This window comes from Salvia hispanica, chromosome 4, assembly GCF_029641045.1.
Source record: "Salvia hispanica isolate PSC_SH4W2 chromosome 4, Shi_PSC_v1, whole genome shotgun sequence".
Classification (NCBI taxonomy): Eukaryota; Viridiplantae; Streptophyta; class Magnoliopsida; order Lamiales; family Lamiaceae; genus Salvia; species Salvia hispanica.
The window spans coordinates 56,195,116-56,213,639 of record NC_142695.1 but is presented as its reverse complement, the minus strand read 5'-3'; the positions used below and the strand labels follow the sequence as shown (position 1 = coordinate 56,213,639).

At 33.8% G+C, this 18,524-nt stretch overlaps 1 protein-coding gene, 1 non-coding gene and 1 pseudogene across 2 annotated transcripts; 1 reads left to right on the top strand and 2 right to left on the bottom strand.

Annotated features, from left to right (window-relative positions):
• Positions 1 to 4,795: 4,795 nt before the first annotated feature.
• Positions 4,796 to 5,542, top strand: LOC148929592 (dirigent protein 21 pseudogene; annotated as a pseudogene).
• A 5,251-nt stretch (positions 5,543 to 10,793) lies between these two features.
• On the bottom strand, positions 10,794 to 13,861 carry LOC148929590 (putative F-box/LRR-repeat protein 9). The gene is made up of 4 exons (XM_089056086.1): positions 13,409 to 13,861; positions 12,631 to 13,034; positions 12,199 to 12,280; positions 10,794 to 11,522 (listed from the first exon to the last, which is right to left on the bottom strand). The coding sequence occupies exons 1-4, from the start codon at positions 13,846 to 13,848 to the stop codon at positions 11,249 to 11,251; spliced, it is 1,200 nt and encodes a 399-aa protein (XP_088912212.1). The 5' UTR covers positions 13,849 to 13,861; the 3' UTR covers positions 10,794 to 11,248.
• On the bottom strand, positions 10,818 to 11,120 carry LOC148929591 (signal recognition particle RNA). The gene has a single exon (XR_016129986.1).
• Positions 13,862 to 18,524: the final 4,663 nt, after the last annotated feature.

The window sequence follows — 18,524 nt, the reverse complement described above, 5'->3', positions numbered from 1 at the left end:
TATTTAAATATAATCTTGCACGGATCAAAACCCTTAGCAATAATTGTACGATTTTTCTTGTGCTATCAATCGTGGAATTTATATGTCGAAAAGATTGAACGCAATTGTTGTATTAATACAACAATTGCGTTCAATCTTTTCGACATATTCCGTGGAAATTAAAATAAGGAAACGTGCTTTGTTTTGTTTTCCTATGTGAATGTGTGTGACTAGCTTGGTCAATTTTTTTGTTATAGCTTGTGGTATAATTTTGTTAATTTATTGAGAGATATAACTTATTAAGATGTTAAATAAATTATCTTACTAGCGTGGTATATCCCTCATTAATTGATACCGTCTAATGAGTTTTAAAAATCATACGTGAAAAAAGTTAGTAGAATTGTGAGTCCTATAATAAAATATGAGTTGATTGAATTAGTAGGATGTGAAGTTTCATTACCAAAAATAGTAAAAAATGTTCCAATTAAAAAGGAATGGACGAAAAAGGAAACTGATGCCAATTCACGAGAGACCACATAAAACAAAGAATAATATTCATATTTAAGCTGAAAAAATTATTGTACAGAAAATTAGAATATCCATTGCAATAACGATAACCTTGACCTTAATTGTAATCAATTAGCTAGTCATGTAGGCCCTCCGCTCTCTAATATATGTCTCAATTTGACATAACACAAATTTTAACAAATGTAATAGAAACTGAATTGAAACCGTTAATGGAACGTGAGTCTTGCTTTTATATATTATAATTTAATAATAAAATGTGAATAAAATGAGTTAGTGAAATATATGATCTATTAAAAAAATGGTAAAAGGAAACGAAACAATTAATATGAAATGGACAAAAATGGAATAACTGAGACACATAACGGTGACTGCGAGTAGTTCATCAACATAATTAGAATACAACATTTTACTATAGTAATAGACTAATATCCCTGGTATAATATTTTCTTGGAGCTATATAGTCTTTAAATAGAATACTCGATTTGTACGTATCCTATTTTATACTCCTATGTAGGTAGTAATCAAAATTAGTTTCTTTATACCCGCTAATAGGGATGTACCACAATCCGTGGGCTGGCCCGAATAGCTGCCAAATTTATAGGGTTAGGGCTGAAAATTTCTAGCCCAATTAGTCCGCATCCGGTTAATCCGCGACCCGTTAGGGCCAGACCTGAAAATCCGATGGGCTGGTCCGAAAACCCAATAAAATTTCTATCGTTCTATTTGTTTGACTCTAATTCGATACTTCATTGATTATTTTATAATATAAATTACTAAAAAAATAACTTTCAATTTTATATATTAAATATATAAATTATATATTAAATTTTTATTAACATAATAATAGATATATAAATGAGAAACTTCGAATTCACTAAAATTAATATACATTTTTGTGCATAGTTGTCATTTTCATTTTGTGAGGCAGTTAACGCTTCTTATTCATAGCACTTGTCAACACATAAATTTATAATTAACACATTTTCAATTAATCGTAGTACTCTATTTAGGGAGAAGGAAATTTGATTCTTAAGGAGTACTAAGCTATGTGGATAATATAATGACATCATACAAGCTGAAATTTTTATAGAGATTGTTAAGGCTTTACTCTACCTACACAAATTTTACAAGAGAAATGCTCATTTCATTTCTAAAGAGCTCATAAGTCATAACCACATCAAGCAAAGATTTGTAGTTGCCACATAAAATTCTTGGTAACAAATATATAAACACAATTACACGATGGCTTTTAATAAGAACTAGATAAATTAACCACATCCATTGACTCATAGCATGCAAATTTCAATATCTAGCAACCAATTTTGTAACTATGTTTGTTGCCAAAATTTTCCAAGGCACACAAAATTCTAGAGAAATACATCACCAAAATTACAAGACTAGAAATAGTTCTTGATAACCATCAAAGTTCATCGCAACCATCCTAATAATGATCATGATCACACTCAAAATTACTAGTATAGAATTCAACATTGTCGAAAACAGATTAGTCCTCATCATCCCATTCATCACGCTGACCAATTGGTTCCATTAAATCGAGCCACAGATCTTTTATTTGATTAGAACATCTCTCGACAAGAGCCCCTTCAAGATCAAGGCCGGCACTTCCTTGAAGATCAAGTGACTCGAGGTGGGGGCAGTTATCAAAAAATTTCTTCCAGTCCCTTATTTGATTAGGCATGGTTTTACCAATTTAATAATGTTACTAATTTTGTGAATAAAGAATGCCAAAAAGATCCATATCAAACTCAACGTAAAAAAGGTAGATACATAATAGGTAGATTGAAGCCTTGAATATGCGGCCATATACACCATTTGAAAAAAAAACAAAGTTGTACACAAAACAAACATAAAAGTGAAGACGCTTGATATATCAGAATTTTCAATACAAGGAATAGTAATAATATATGTAAGCAGCTTTAGCATTATGTAATGCCAGTGCAGTTGGGTAGAACTCTCCTTCTTGTTCATGGGGTACCAGGTTCGATTATGTTTTGATATTTTGAAATCTATTTCTTCTATTTTGTATTCAATTATGCTTTATTTGATTTATACATTAGCAAATTTGATTTTAAAGTATTTCTTTTATTTTGTATTCAATTATGTTTTATTTCATTTATACATTAGTAAATTTGATTTTAAAGTTACACGCATAATTCATTTGTGACTTGTTTTCTTATTTTCTTAAATTAGTAATTTTTGTTAGTTTTCTCATATTCATTTATGTTTTATGGATTTTCTCACATAAACTTTTATTGATTTTTTTCCCTTGTAATTTTATACATAAATCATTTTAATTAGAATCATAAAAGAAAGAATTTTACACTTTAAGATTAAAAAATGATTCTTCAATTTCATAAATACTGTAAAATATTACTATATAATATTAATAAAATCAATTTTAATGTGAAGCCTATTATTATAAAAAAAAATCTATAATAGTAAATGATAACTCTTTGATCTAATATGAAAATATATCATAAAATATTACTCCTAGTAGTAAAATATGTGCTATGCTCTATGAATCTATTCACTAATTATTTTTTCCATTATCTATTTTTCACGTGAGGCTTTTATGTTGCTCTCGTTAGAGTTGTTTCCGCATATTTAGCACTGAACACACTCAACAAATTTTAATGGTAATTTGGGCCTCCCATGTTAAAATTCTGGCTCGGCCACTAGTAATAACCTTCAAAATCTCATTAACCATGTGACACTAGAATCAGAATCAGTGGATTCAGTGTCATCACCCCTATTATAAGGTTCCTGGATCTTCAGATCTCTAATTTGATCAGAACATCTTTTGCAAAGAGAGCTCATAAGTCATAACTACACCAAGCAAAGATTTGTAGTTGCCACATAAAATTCTTGGTAACAAAAATTACTCAATGGCTTCGAATAAGATCTAGATAAATTTACCAAATCCATTGACTCATAGCATGCAAATTTCAATATCTAGCAACCACTTTGTAAACTATGTTTTGTTGCCAAAATTAGTTCAAAGGCACACAAAATTCTAGAGAAATACATCGCCAAAATTTCAAGACTAGAAATAGTTCTCGATAACCATCAAAGTTCATCGCAACCATCCTAAAAATAATCAGGATCATACTCAAAATCACTAGTATAGAATTCGACATTGTCGAAAATAGATAAGTCTTCATCGTCCCATTCATCGCGCTAAACAATTGGTTCCATTAAATTGAGCCACGGATCTTTTATTTGGTTAGAACATCTCTCGACAAGAAGTGACTCGAGGTGGGGGCAGCCATCGAGAATTGCTTCCAGTCCCTTATTTGATTAGGCATGTTTTTTCCAATTTAATAATGTTACTAATTTTGTGAATAAAGAATGCCAAAAAGATCCACATCAAACTCAACAAAAAAAAGATAGATATATACTTAATATGTAGATTGAAGATATGAACATGCAGCCAAATACACCATTTGAAAGAAAAGCAGAGTTGTACACAAAGCAAACATAAAAGTGAAGACGCTTGATCTACCAGAATTTTCAATACACCGAATAGTAATAAAGATACGGAGATATTCCTAAAAATATGCACATATTATAAAACCCTCTTGTGTAAATTTTACTTTTCAACTGTGATAGATACTATTCTAAATTTCTAATTAAGTTCTTAGTAGTCCTGCAAATTGAATAAAACCCTCTCGTATAAATTTTACTTTTCAACTGTGATAAATACTATTCTAAATTTCTTGTTAAGTTCTTAGTCTGTCCTACAAATTGAATTAAATTAAATAAATTAAATATGACCCCTCTTATTCATTAGGCGGAAACAAATATCAGACACCGAAAGCTACTATACAGTATACACTATATATACCCAAGTTATTGTGTACCAAATTATAGTATCAACTTAATTTATTCTACCTAAAAGTGGATTTGAAAAATTATATCTTATATTTTGTTTTATTATTGAATCTCATAACTTAATCATAGATGGATAATCATATGATAAAAGTCATAGTCAATCCCTTCTAAGTTTCAATTGAATTAATCTCATATAGATGGATAAATTAATAGTCAATCCTTTCTAACAGAATTAATCTCACATCATAATCCTAAATGGATAATCATATGATAATGTCTCATACCTCAGTCCTAGATGGATAATCATAGAGTAATAATGAGTCATAGAGTTCATCAAATTTGAAACCATGCATCTATATAAACCCCATCCATCATCTCAAAACATATCCGCATTCAACACCCTCACCAAATTAGGGTTTTCTCCGAAAAAAAAAAGATGAAGAACTTAACAACATTCAGTCTTCTCTTAACAATAGCCACCCTCCTCACGGCCACGGCCACCGCCACCACCGGAGACACTCCATGGTTCCAAACCTTCTGCCAGGGAAACATAGCCACGACCAAGCTTCATTTCTACGTCCACGACATCCGCGCCGGCCCTAACGCCACCTTGTTCACCGTCGCCAACTCCTCCATCACCAACACCTCCCCCACCGGCTTTGGCCGGGTCAACGTCTTTGACGACAAGGTCACGGTGGCCCCGGAGCTCGGCTCGGAGGAGGTGGCTAGAGGTCAGGGCACCACCACTTCCATGGACCTAAATGTCCAAGCATTCTCCATGAACCTCAACTTCTTCTTGACCTCGGGTCCGTACAAGGGCAGCACCGTCACCATCAACGGCCGCAACCAATTCGCCGACGCCACGAGGGAGCTTTCCGTCGTCGGCGGGGCCGGGGCTTTCCGGAATGCTCGTGGATATGCAATTACAAGTAGCTATTCTTTTGAGGAGGTCAACAACTACAGTGTGCTCGAGTACACGGTTTATGTCACCACTCCATCTCTACCGTGTTGATGCTGTCGTTTTATTTCCACTTGTGTTTGGGTTATTTTGGTTGAATTATGTGTGAATAAATGATGTCCACAATTGCTTAATTATGATAACATGTGTGTTTTGAAGGAAAAATAAAAGTCTTCCATGATGTGGAATCGTGACTCGTGTTCCGATCGATTGATCTGAGGGGAATCGTCGTACCAATTGAGCTATTTTCGAGATGCATGGCACGATTACTAGTGCATGTTTGATGTTGCAATGAAGTATATGTTCCGTTTGGAAAATTTGTTTTACAAATCATTAATGAAACTTAAAACGGTAATATTTGAATTTATATATAAACGCTCAATGAGTATCAATGTATAACTAAGTTAAGGTCATAAAGGGCTTTTCATCCATAGATATTGCAATAATGGGAGATGGTACAAACAAGAATGCATTTAAATTTAGAAATGCAGCTCAAATCTTGGCCCTATGATAAAATGATCAAATGGTCAATAATTAACTAAAATAATTAACTAAAAACACGAAATATCATTATTAATGAGTTTTAGGTCATTTTATAAAATTTGGGTTTGATGTCATTTTTAAATTATTTTAGGTCTTCCTTTATTAAAATGATCTAAAAATAAATTAAAAATAGCCTAACAAAGCCCTACATATAATTTTGTTTTGAGTTTCTATATTTAAATATAATCTTGCACAGATCAAAACCCTTAGCAATAATTGTACGATTTATATGTCGAAAAAGATTGAAACGCAATTGTTGTATTCCGTGGAAATTAAAATAAGGAAATGTGCTATGTTTTGTTTTCCTATGTGAATGTGTGTGACTAGCTTGGTCAATTTTTTTGTTATAGCTTGTGGTACAATTATCTGGCATACTTATTATTCTTATTTAATTTATTGAGAGATCTAACTTATTAAGATGTCTAAGTAAATTATCTTACTAGCGTGGTATATCCCTCATTAATTGATACCGTCTAATGAGTTTTAAAAATCATACATGAAAAAAGTTAGTAGAATTGTGAGTCCTATAATAAAATATGAGTTGATTGAATTAGTAGGATGTGAAGCTCATTACCAAAAATAATAAAAAATGTTCCAATTAAAAAGGGATGGAAAAAGGGATGGAAGAAAAAAGAAACTGATGAGGGACCACATAAAACTAAGAATAATATTCATATTTAAGCTGAAAAAATTATTGTACAGAAAATAAGAATATCCATTGCAATAACGATAATCGTGACCTTAATTGTAATCAATTAGCTAGTCATGTACTCCCTCCGCTCTCTAATAGTATGTCTCAATTTGACATAACACAGATTTTAACAAATGTAATAGAAACTGAATTAAAACAGTTAATGGAACGTGAGTCTTGCTTTTGTATATTATAATTTAATAATAAAATGTGAATAAAATGAGTTAGTAAAATATATGGTCTATTATAAAAAAATGGTAAAAGGAAACGAAACAATTAATATGAAATGGACAAAAATGGAATAAGTGAGACATATAACGGGTGACTGCGAGTATCTCATCAACATAATTAGAATACAGCATTTACTATAGTAATAGACTAATATCCCTGGTATAATATTTTCTTGGAGCTATAGTCTTTAAATAGAATACTCGATTTGTACATATCCTATTTTATACTCCTATGTAGGTAGTAATCAAAATTAGTTTCTTTATACCCCTAATAGAGATGTCAATGTAGCCCACAATCCGTGGGCCGGCCGAATAGCCTGCCAAATTTACAGGGTTAGGGCTGAAAATTTCTAGCCCAATTAGCCCGCACCCGATTAATTCGCGACCCGTTAGGGCCAGACCCGAAAACTCGATAAAATTTCTATCATTCTATTTGTTTGACTCTAATTCGTCACTTCATTGATTATTTTATAATACAGATTACTAAAAAAATAACTTTCAATTTTATATATTAAATTTTTATTAACATAATATAGATCTATAATTAGAAACTTCAAATTCACTAAAATTAATATACATTTTTGTGCATAGTTGTCATTTTCATTTTGTGAGGCAGTTAATGCTTCTTATTCATAGCACTTGTCAACACATAAATTTATAATTAACACATTGTCAATTCATCGTACTCTATTTAGGGAGAAGGAAATGTGATTCTTAAGGAGTACAAAGCTATGTGGATAATATAATGCCATCATACAAGCTGAAATTTTTATAGAGATTGTCAAGGCTTTACTCTATCTACACAAATTGTACAAGAGAAATGCTCATTTCATTTCTAAAGTGCTCATAAGTCATAACCACACCAAGCAAAGATTTGTAGTTGCCACATAAAATTCTTGGTAACAAATATATAAACACAATTACACAATGGCTTTGAATAAGATCTAGATAAATTAACCACATCCATTGACTCATAGCATCCAAATTTCAATATCTAGCAACCATTTTGTAAACTATGTTTGTTGCCAAAATTAGTTCAAAGGCACACAAAATTCTAGAGAAATGCATCGCCAAAATTTCAAGACTAGAAATGGTTCTTGATGACCATCAAAGTTCATCACAACCATCCTAATAATAATCAAGATCATACACAAAATCACTAGTATAGAATTCGACATTGTCGAAAACAGATAAGTCCTCATCATCCCATTCATCGCGCTAAACAATTTGTTCCATTAAATCGAGCCACAGATCTTTTATTTGATTAGAACATATCTCGCCAAGAGCCCCTTCAAGATCAAGGCCGGCACATCCTTGAAGATCAAGTGACTCGAGGTGGGGGCAGCCAGGGAAGGATCCAGAAAATGATGATTGAAGGGGCAAAAATACATGTGGGGATATTTGAAGTGTTTGAGGAGGGGCATTTAAAGAAGAAACTAATATTAATTTTTTTCTACAATAGAATTTGTACATAGATATAAAATTTTGAGGGAGCGCATTTGCCCTTCCTCCTTGCACATTAGATCCGTCTCTGGGGGCAGCCATCGAGAATTGCTTCCAGTCCCTTATTTGATTAGAGCATTCCCAATGGTCCGACGATAACACTCGGCAATTTTTCGCCGAATATTGCCGAGTTATCGCTGACCGTTGGGAGTGTTTCGGCATTTTTCGGCGTTAATTCTACCGAATTAACGCCGACTCCCTCTGCATCGCCGAGTTATCGCCGATTTTTTTTTTCCAATGGCTATAATTCCAAACCTATATATAATTCCTCCTCCTCCTCCTCTATTCATCACACAGAATCTTCATTCTCTCAATTTTTCAATCTGATTATCTCAATCTTCAATCTTCAATCTTCAATCTTCAAAATTATGAGTTCAAGTAGGAAAAATTCCCGAAAAGGTAAGGGCAAAGAGTCGAATCCGCAAATTCCCAACCCCACTGATGAAACAAATCAGCAGTGGATGATCTCGTTGTTATCGATGAGTTCTCCTCCTGACCAATTTTCATATGCGGGTCCGTCCCCATTGCAGATTTTCTCCGTACTTCCAGTCTGCCCTCAGCATGCCCTCTCCAGCCGACGATGTGTATCGCCCCCAGATAGTCACATCGTTATTTACATCTAAAAATCAAAACTCAATAAGATAAAATAATGAGCATAATGTTGAAATTTTTGTAGAAACAACGACGAGATTGTTAGATATTGTGTTACCAAATAAATGTTAATATTGGAAGATATTATGTTACCAACTTACTAGGGAAGAAATTCGAAACATAATCTCACAGCTACTGAAACTCGAAAAAATGAATTAATTATAATAAGAATGTATAAACAGAAGGGATATACACTATCTATAGACCAGAAGTCATTCCAATAGGTGTTTGAAAATAATAAAATTGGACAATAACAAAAGCAGAATGGAGTTATAAGCTGTACACTGATACTAATCAAAGACAGAAAGGGGTCATTGATATCTCACTACATACCAAGTAAAATGGGAGATATAATGAAGCCTCCAACAACATCTCATCACAACCATCAAGACTAGAAATAGTAATAACCACCAAAACCTTTACAACAAAACTAATAATAATCTCCTTCAAAATCATCACAACAATAGGAATGCTCAACATTTTCAGAATCAATACCATAGTTATCCTTCCGTTTCTTTATCCAATCCATTAAACTGATAGAGTCAGTATGGAGCCACAAATCTTTTCTTTCCCGAGCAGAACATCTTCGGCCAGAATCAGAGACTTTCTCAAATGCGGAGCATAGCCGAAGATCAAGTGATTTGAGGTGGGGGCAGCCATCGAGAATAGCTTCCAGTCCCTCATATCCCATCCCATGTTCACAAAGTGAACAAAGTCGGAGATGGCGCAGATTAGGCATGGTTTTTCCAATTGCTACCACGTCCCCTGTAAACTCTGTATCTTCAACATCATTGAAACAGTTGTGATATGAAAACGATTTCAACATTGGACAAGCAATCCCAATGATTTTTTAGGGTTTCGTTTTCGCGGCTTCATGGTGTGAGTGTTGATTTGGGGAAGATGGTTCGATTGTATTTTAATAAGCGCTCAATTTGTAGGAAAAGATAGTTTACATTTTATTTTATTTTTTAAATTCTCCCTAATCGTTTATATTTGGAGGAAAATATAAAATATATAATTTATTTAGAATTGCCATTAATTTTAATAAAATACTTTGGCTTTTAAATTATACTCCTACATACTCCATATTCTATAAATTTAAACTAATGAGATGATTAAAAAAAAATTAGAAAGTTAAGATACAGTACAAAATTGATAAAGTAAGAGAAATAAAAATAAAGGGCGTTAGTGGAAAACTGGTCTCATATCACTAGAGAGAATGAAATTCCCTTGAAAATTTCTAATTTTGAGGGAAAAAAAATGAATAAAATGCAATCTAATAATACAAATAATCACTACATTAATTGATTATAGCATGAAATATTATATTTATAAAAATAACGCACAATACAGAATAAATAGTTTGTACATGATTTGGAATTAGGAATTGATATAAACGTAGATCTTTCCTTTCCTTATACAAACTTTTACCACAATTTAAATCACAATCAAGACCAGAGCTTAAACGAAGATCAAGTGATTTGAGGTGGCTGCAGCTATGGGCAAGCGTTTCATGCCCCTTATACCCAATTGAATATTCACAAATTCGGAGATGGCACAGATTAGGCATGCTTTTTGCAATTTCCTCAACATGCTCTGAAAACATTTCCGTCCTTCGATAACAGTTGTGATATGTTAATGCTTTCAACCTTGGGCAAGCAAAGTCAATCGTTTCAAAATCTTTAGGGTTCAACAATGTCACATTCATAAAAAGGTGCAACTCTTCCAATTGTGGCAGTTTTTTTTATTGCTTCATCAAACCCATCTTCAAAGCCTACAAGCTCTAAAAGTGTAAGGCATCGAAGCTGGCATGATCTGTCAGAAGGGTAGAAAAAAAATCAACTAGATTCAAGAATAATGAAAATAATAGATTTAAGTACAAAAAATTGGTTGTTTAATTGGGCCAACACATCCGACTTTAACGGGCAAGCGACACACCGGCCTGTTATCCTTCCACTGCCGAGAGCGGGAAGTGGTCGTTGCTCTGTGAAACCAGCCTAACGCGGTGCCCTCCACACTATGAGCCAAGAAGCCCATGCCTTCGCACAGGCCCCGTGGCCCAACTCCCAGCTTGGAACGGGCAGGCCAGAATAAGCACCGCAAAGCCCAGCCAGTTGGTTCGGGCCAATATCCAACCAATTTTATGCCCCCACTTGGGTTATAGGCCAACGTTACTAGGCCCAGCAATATACATGCCCATTTCATTCATTTATATATTATCACAACTTATACTAAGATATCGATGTGGGATAACACAAGAAACTTTGAAGTTACTAATTTTGGTGAATAAACATCTTAGAGAGATCAACGATACTACATCTTGGTGCGAACATCAAGATCAAGACCGACATCTCCATGAAGAACAAGTGACTCAAGGTGGGGGCAGCCATCGAGAATTGCTTCTGGTCCCTTATGTTCCACAAGATGTACGGAAAGTCGGAGATGGTGCAGATTAGGCATGGTTTTTCCAATTGCTACAGCATACTCTGTAAATTCTAGATGCTCGCTCCAAGAGTCGTGGTAGTAGGTAAATGATTTCAACATGGGGCAAGAGTTGACAATGCTTTTAAATTCGTCAAAGCAGTTCCTGTTATATCATAATCCGAAAGTGTAAGGCTTCGAAGCTGACTTGATCAGTCAAAAGAGTTGGAACATACACCATATCAATGATTCTGGACAGAGAGGTTCTAAAAGCAGAATATTCACAACACCAAGAACATAACATCAATATTTTGAGTATAGTTGATACTAGTTCAGTGGCATGTGGCCACTACACAATAATACTACCCACCCCCTCTTTGACATCATCTCACACGGTCACACCTACATGCTGAATCTTGAAAATCAATTAATTATAAGAGTATCTAATTTAGGCATCGAAGCTGACATGATCTCTGAAGAGAGTAGAACATAGAGCATATTAGTGACTATGCAGAACAACAGAACAACAGAATGAGACCACACCGGGAATAGTTGAATAAGAAAATCAGCAAAAAAGTATGGCCTCACTGCAAATCCTCATAACAACCAGATAAATTAACTACATACTACATTGATTTTAATATCTAGCAACAAATTTTGTAACCTCTCAACTTCTAACAATGTTTGTCCACCAAAATTAGTTCAGAGGCATAAGAGAAAAACACACAGAAAAGAACTGCACCAGTTATTAAAATTCACAGAATTTTAAAAAAATCAGCTGCTTTAAAGCACCAGATTTGATGTTAGACGTGAGCAGAGGATATGAAATGAAAGAATTATACCGATCAGCTACGTAGTCTAGCCACTCAATCGATGTCCAAACGCCAATCTTTAACTCGAGCAGTTTTCTCTGGCTTAAATCAACTGCACGAAGGACAAGGTACTCAAATTTGTTGACCACAAATGGCAGATGTCGCCATGTCCACAGCCCACAGTTACTACTTCAACTTAATAAAAACAATTCGAGTATGCACAATGTCTAAATACACCATTCATAAAGACTATTATCATTGAAAATCCTTACATAGAGGAAGACTATATATCAGGGTCCAAACCACAATAAAAGTAATTCCAACAGAAAACATCACAACAAGCCCCATCATATATAAAATCATGATCATACACAACATCATCATCATAGTTATCATGCCATTTCTTAAGCCAATCCACAAAACTGATAGAGTCGGAATAGAGCCACAGATCTTTTTTAATACATTTTTCACCCGAATCTTCATCATCAAAACCAGAGCACTGCCGAAGATCAAGTGATTTGATGTTGGGGCAGCCATTGAGAATCGGTTCCAGTCCCTTATTTTCAGTCAAATATTGACAAAGCCGGAGATGGTGTAGATTAGGCATGGTTTCTCCAATTGCGGCAATGTACTGGCTAAAATAAGGGTACGTACACCTGGTTTCACAGTTGTGATAGGTAAATGATTTCAACATTGGGCAAGCAATGCCAATGGCTTCAAAATCTTCGGAGTGGAACCATGTCTTCATTACAAGGTGCAACTCTTCCAATCGTTGCAATTTTGTTATCTGCAAAGTCAAAGGTGCACCTCCTTGTCCAGAATTACGCAGATGATCTTCAAGCTTAAGACATCGAAGCTGACTTGATCTGTCACAACATACACCAAATCAGTGATTCTGGGAAAAGAAATATAAGTACTAACCACAAAACTTGAAGTTAAAATTTACAAATTTAATTATACTAAGAGTGAGTAAAGTAATCGAGAAGAAACATGTACTAATACTAAAAAGAGAAATAGAAATGACTCAAGAACATAGCAAATTGGCAAAATAACTCCATCTAAAACTGATATTTGGGTTAGAAGGTTACAGAAGTCGACATCAACAAAGTTAATAGTAAATTTAAATCATAATCTCCATAGAAACGAAAGCATTGAGATATATTACTACGATTAAGTTTATTATACTCCTAATTAAGCTAGGTTTAAACCAAAAAAGTGAGCAATAATGAAAGAATTGTACCGGTCGGCTACATAAGTTAGCAAGCCATCAAGGTAAAAACCAGCAAGGGTTAGATCGAGCAATTGTCCCTGACTACGATCCACTGCACAACGGGAAATGTTCTCAAATTTGTTGACTGCGCAGCAGCAGATTCTCTCACGCGTGTTATTAAATTTGATATCAGATCGGGCTCCGCAACGGCAGATGTTCCCGAAATCGCGGGCGGAGCGGCGTCGAATATCCAAATGAATGACTTGCCACATGAAGGGATCCTTGGAGGCTCTCCACCAGGCAGTGCACACAAACTGCGCACTCATCAGTATCTCTTCGGGGTGCAGCCTTTGCAATATATTCACCGTCAAATCTTGGGGAAGTTCGGTCCATTTCGGCGAAGGCGGGGCTGAGGATGAAGCGGCCGCCGTCGGAATTGGAGGCTCAGTTAGGATTATCGGTGATTTCATTCCTGTGCTGAAAATCTTCAATTCGATTGTAGCTAGGTTTCGGTGTGTGGTATATGATTATATAATTTAGAGGGAATATTTGTTTTGGTCCACAGACTTTGTCAAAGTATCATTTTAGGTTCGTGAACTTTGAAAATATCATTTGAGGGCCATCAATTATGGGTTAATATCATTTAAAGTACCTTTTTACTATTTCCAAGTTTTTCTGGATGAAAATACTCAAAATATCTTTAAGGATATATATTTTTAATAAATTTATCATATACTCATATTTTTTATAACTATATTTACTATATATTTTTGATGAATTTTCTAAATATAATTTGACCTTCAATATTATCACTTAATTTTGTGACGTGCAAGAAAATATCCTAATTCAACTTTTTATTATTAAAGAAAAGTTCTTTATTCCACCCTCAATATTATCACTTAATTTTGTGACATGCAAGAAAATATCCTTATTTAATTTTTTATTATTAAAGAAAGTTCTTTATTCAATTTTAAAATTCTTTATTATAAAAAATTGAAGAATCAATTTTACTTGTATGTCACAAAATTAAGTGATAATATTGAAGGTCAAATTATATTTAGAAAATTTATCAAAAATATATTGTAAAGATATTTATAAAAAACATGAGTATATGATAAGTTTATTAAGAATACATATTGAAGATATTTTTGTCCAGAAAAAATTAGAAATAGTAAAAAAATACTTCAAATGATATTAACCCATAGTTGATGGATCTCAAATGATATTTTCAAAGTTCACGGACTTAAAATGATACTTTAACAAAGTTCGTGGACCAAAAAAGATGTTTCCTCTGTAATTTATATGAATTTATTGAAAATTGAAACAGGATACTACTCGGTTCACCTATCTCGACCCTTCATATTCATGTTGCCAAATTAAAGAAAATGAGTTATTGAAAAATGAAATAGAAGGATCCTCTGTTCACCTGTCTATTGAAAAATGAAATGGGAGGATCCTCTGTTCACCTGTCTCAAGACGGTTCTTATTTATGATTGGATATTGGGATACTAATTACCAGTATCAAAATTTACAATTATCAATGTACAATTACATCGAATATGAAATTACTTTCCCTGTTATTAAAATTGGCAGTTCAAAACTTTAGTAGAATATATAAATAAAGGAGAAAACATCCATGCTACGAAAATTAATATACTCCCTCCACCTCCCGAATTGGTTACTACTTTATTAAATTAATTTTATAGTAAAATGTGAGTGTTATGAGTTAGTGCTATTTGAAATTCATTATCAAAACTAGTAGAAAATAATAGTTTCAAAATTTCTTTGTTAGCATGCCTTTTATTTTGGTACTCTTGAAGTTTCACTAAGTTTTACAGTAAAACACAAAACTTACAAGTTTGAAATCAACATATATAGTTCTAAGTTGCCAAAACTAGTTCAATATCTTAAGAACAATTGCTCAAATCTTATTTTTAAAGACAAAACAAAAATGTACTAATTATTAGACATAATCAATATTAGTACTAAACCATTAATATCTCACTAGATACGAGGCAAAATGGGAGATACAATGAAACCTCCAACAAAATCTCATAACAACCTTCAAGACTAGAAATAGTACTAATAACCATCAAAACTTCCACAACAACTAATAATATTCACCTCGAATATCATCACAACAATAGGAACGATAAACATTTTTAGGATGATAATCATAGTTATTCTTCCGTTTCATTATCCAATCCATTAAACTGATAGAGTCGGTATGGAGCCACAGATCTTTTCTTTGCTGAGCAGAACATCTTTGGCCAGAATCAGAATCAGAATTAGAATCACTACAAGTGACTTTATTGACTTTGTCAAGTGCGGAGCATGGCCGAAGATCAAGTGATTTGAGGTGGGGGCAGCCATCGAGAATCGCTTCCAACCCCTCGTATCCCATCCGATGTTCACAAAGTCGGAGATGGCACAAATTAGGCATGGTTTTTCCAATTGCTTCAGCATGCTCTGAAAATTCTAAACCTTCTGGAGAATATGCATCTTTGCTCAAACAATTATGATATGAAAACGACTTCAACATTGGGCAAGCGATCCCAATGGTTTCAAACTCGTTGGATATGAGCATTGGATTCATCATAAGGTGCAACTCTTCCAATTGTGGCAGTTTTATTATAACCAGAATCAAATTTTCTGCGGTTGCACCATAATTATCACACACTAAAACTGTAAGCCATCGAAGCTGACATGATCTGTGGAACATAGAGCATACTAGACACTCAGCAAAACGAAAGAATGGGACCATAAATAGAGGTGCTAAAACTAAAAAAACAACACACAAGGAACATTGAAGCTGTACAAAGAGCAGTAATACCAAGAACTAAACAACCGCATGAAGTACTGAAAATCAAAATTCAGAAAGGTTGAAGAATAATACTACACAAGATAATAAGCATAATATCATCATACAAGCTGAAAATTTTATAGAAACAACGATGAGATTGTTATAAGGCTTTTCTCTACCTACACTACTAACTACAGCAAAGATAAAAAAACACAAGGGCTTTGAATAAGGAAATCAGGAAAAAAAAGTATGGTCTCTTTCTTAGAATATCTAGCAACCAATTTTGTAACCTCTCAACTTAAAACAATGTTTATCTGCCAAAATTAGATCGAAGGCATAAGAGAAAAGCAAACAACAATCAACATAGTTCTAAGCTGCCAAAATTAGTTCAAACTTCAAAGGCATAAGAGAAATACACACAAAATCCAAAAAATTATACAAAACTCAATTAATTGATCAAAGCACCAGATATGATATGAAATGAAAGAATTGTACCGATCGGCTACGTAGTCTAGCAAGTGAATCCACGTCCAAACGCTAATCTTTAGCTCGAGGAGGTTTCCCCGGCTTAGATCAACCGCGTAACGGACAAGGTACTCGAATTTGTTCACCCAACAACGGCAAATGTCGTCATGTTTCCTGCCCTTGCAACGGCGAATCTTATTATGATTGAAGCTACCGCAACGGCAAATGTTGCCGAAATCGCGGGCGGCGGGACGTCGATAGTCCAAGTCTATAGAGCGCCACGTGTCGGGATCGTTGCAGACTCTCCACCAAGTCTTGCAAACGTACTGCGCACAGTCGATTATCTCCTCCGTATACAACCTTTGCAGAATATCTGCCGTCAGATGCTCCGGTAGCTCGATCCACGGCGGCGAAGGTGGAAGAGGTGCCGTCAGATGCTCCGGTAGCTCGATCAACGGCGGCAAAAGTGGAGGAGGCGGGGCTGAGGGTAAAGATGAAGATCTCCTGTTCAATTTCTTCGATTTTCTAGGGTTTCGTGGCTTCATGGTGTGGGTGTAGATTTGGGGGATATGATTTCATTGTCTTATAATAAGCGGTTCGTCGTCTGATTGTAGAAAAAGATACTCCAGTAACCCTAATTTTGATACAAATGATTTTATTTATTGAATTCTACTAGCAAATTAGTATTTCACTCTATAAATTAAATTATTTACATTGTTTTATAATCAAGTATATTGAAAAATTATTATAGCGAGAATCTAACTGTAAATGTGTCAATATTGTAATTTGTAAGAGCGTCATCTTCAAGGGGAGAAGGTATATAAAAACGGTATATTATGTATTTACCTTCTTAAAAAGTGAAATATACCCTTCTGAAAAGTAACACATTCCAATGGGAAAAGTTATATATAAAAGTAAATTATTTTTTAAAAATAAAATAATAGTACAAAATGCTTTAAAAAACATAAAGTATAATATCTTCTCAAATACTTTTCCTCTTGGAGAAAAATTTTTCATGAAAAGAAGGCAAATATGGTACAGATAGGATTTTACCTCTCCATTGATGCGGAGGTACAGATAGGAATGTGATCAAATGAAAACTCTAAATATTGTACAAACTCAAAACTATGATCTTGACCATTGAAAAATGTCAACAGATCACGAAAAAACATTAACATGAAAATGTCAATAGTATTTCAACGGTAGTCAATGATTGATGCTGTGTTGATATTGTGTTGATACTGTGTTGACATTAAAATCTTGAAATTTTTCACTGTATTGATATTGTAGTGAAACTGTGTTGAAGCTGCGTTGAGTAGTTTTGAGTTTGTGCAATATATAAGTTTACAACTACCCGGTAAAGATATCTCTTCAAAATGAAAAAAAGGTATAAAACCTTCTCAAATACTTCTCCACTTGGAGAATGGTTTTTCATGAAAAAAAGATAAATATGGTAGTTATATTAGTTTACCACTACATTTATCTCTCCCTTTGGATATGCTCTAAATATTTCAATGATGATTAGACGATGAAATTTGTTATTTTTATTTTGAATTTTAATAGTATATTTTTTGATATCAACATATGTACTAAAAATCAAAATTCAATAAGATAAGATAATGAGCATAATGCTGAAATTTTTATAGAAACAACAACGATATTGTTAGACATTGTGTTACCAAATGTTAATATTGGAAGATATTATGATACCAACTTACTAGGGATGAAATTCGAAACATAATCTCAACAAGAATATATAATCAGAAGGGAGTATACACTAACTATAGACAAAGAAGTCAATAAACTGTTTGAAAAATAATAAAAATGGACAATAACAAAAGCAGAATGGAGTTATAAACTGGACATTGATACTAATCA

Excerpts from the sequence above, each read along its gene's own strand:
- LOC148929590 (XM_089056086.1), bottom strand. The coding sequence starts at position 13,848 with ATGAAATCACCGATAATCCTAACTGAGCCTCCAATTCCGACGGCGGCC. Across the intron at positions 13,035-13,408 it reads CTAACTTATGTAGCCGACCG|ATCAAGTCAGCTTCGATGTC; the intron begins GTACAATTCTTT and ends ATGTTGTGACAG. Across the intron at positions 12,281-12,630 it reads TGAAGATTCGGGTGAAAAAT|TTGATTTAAGCCAGAGAAAA; the intron begins GTATTAAAAAAG and ends TCCTTCGTGCAG.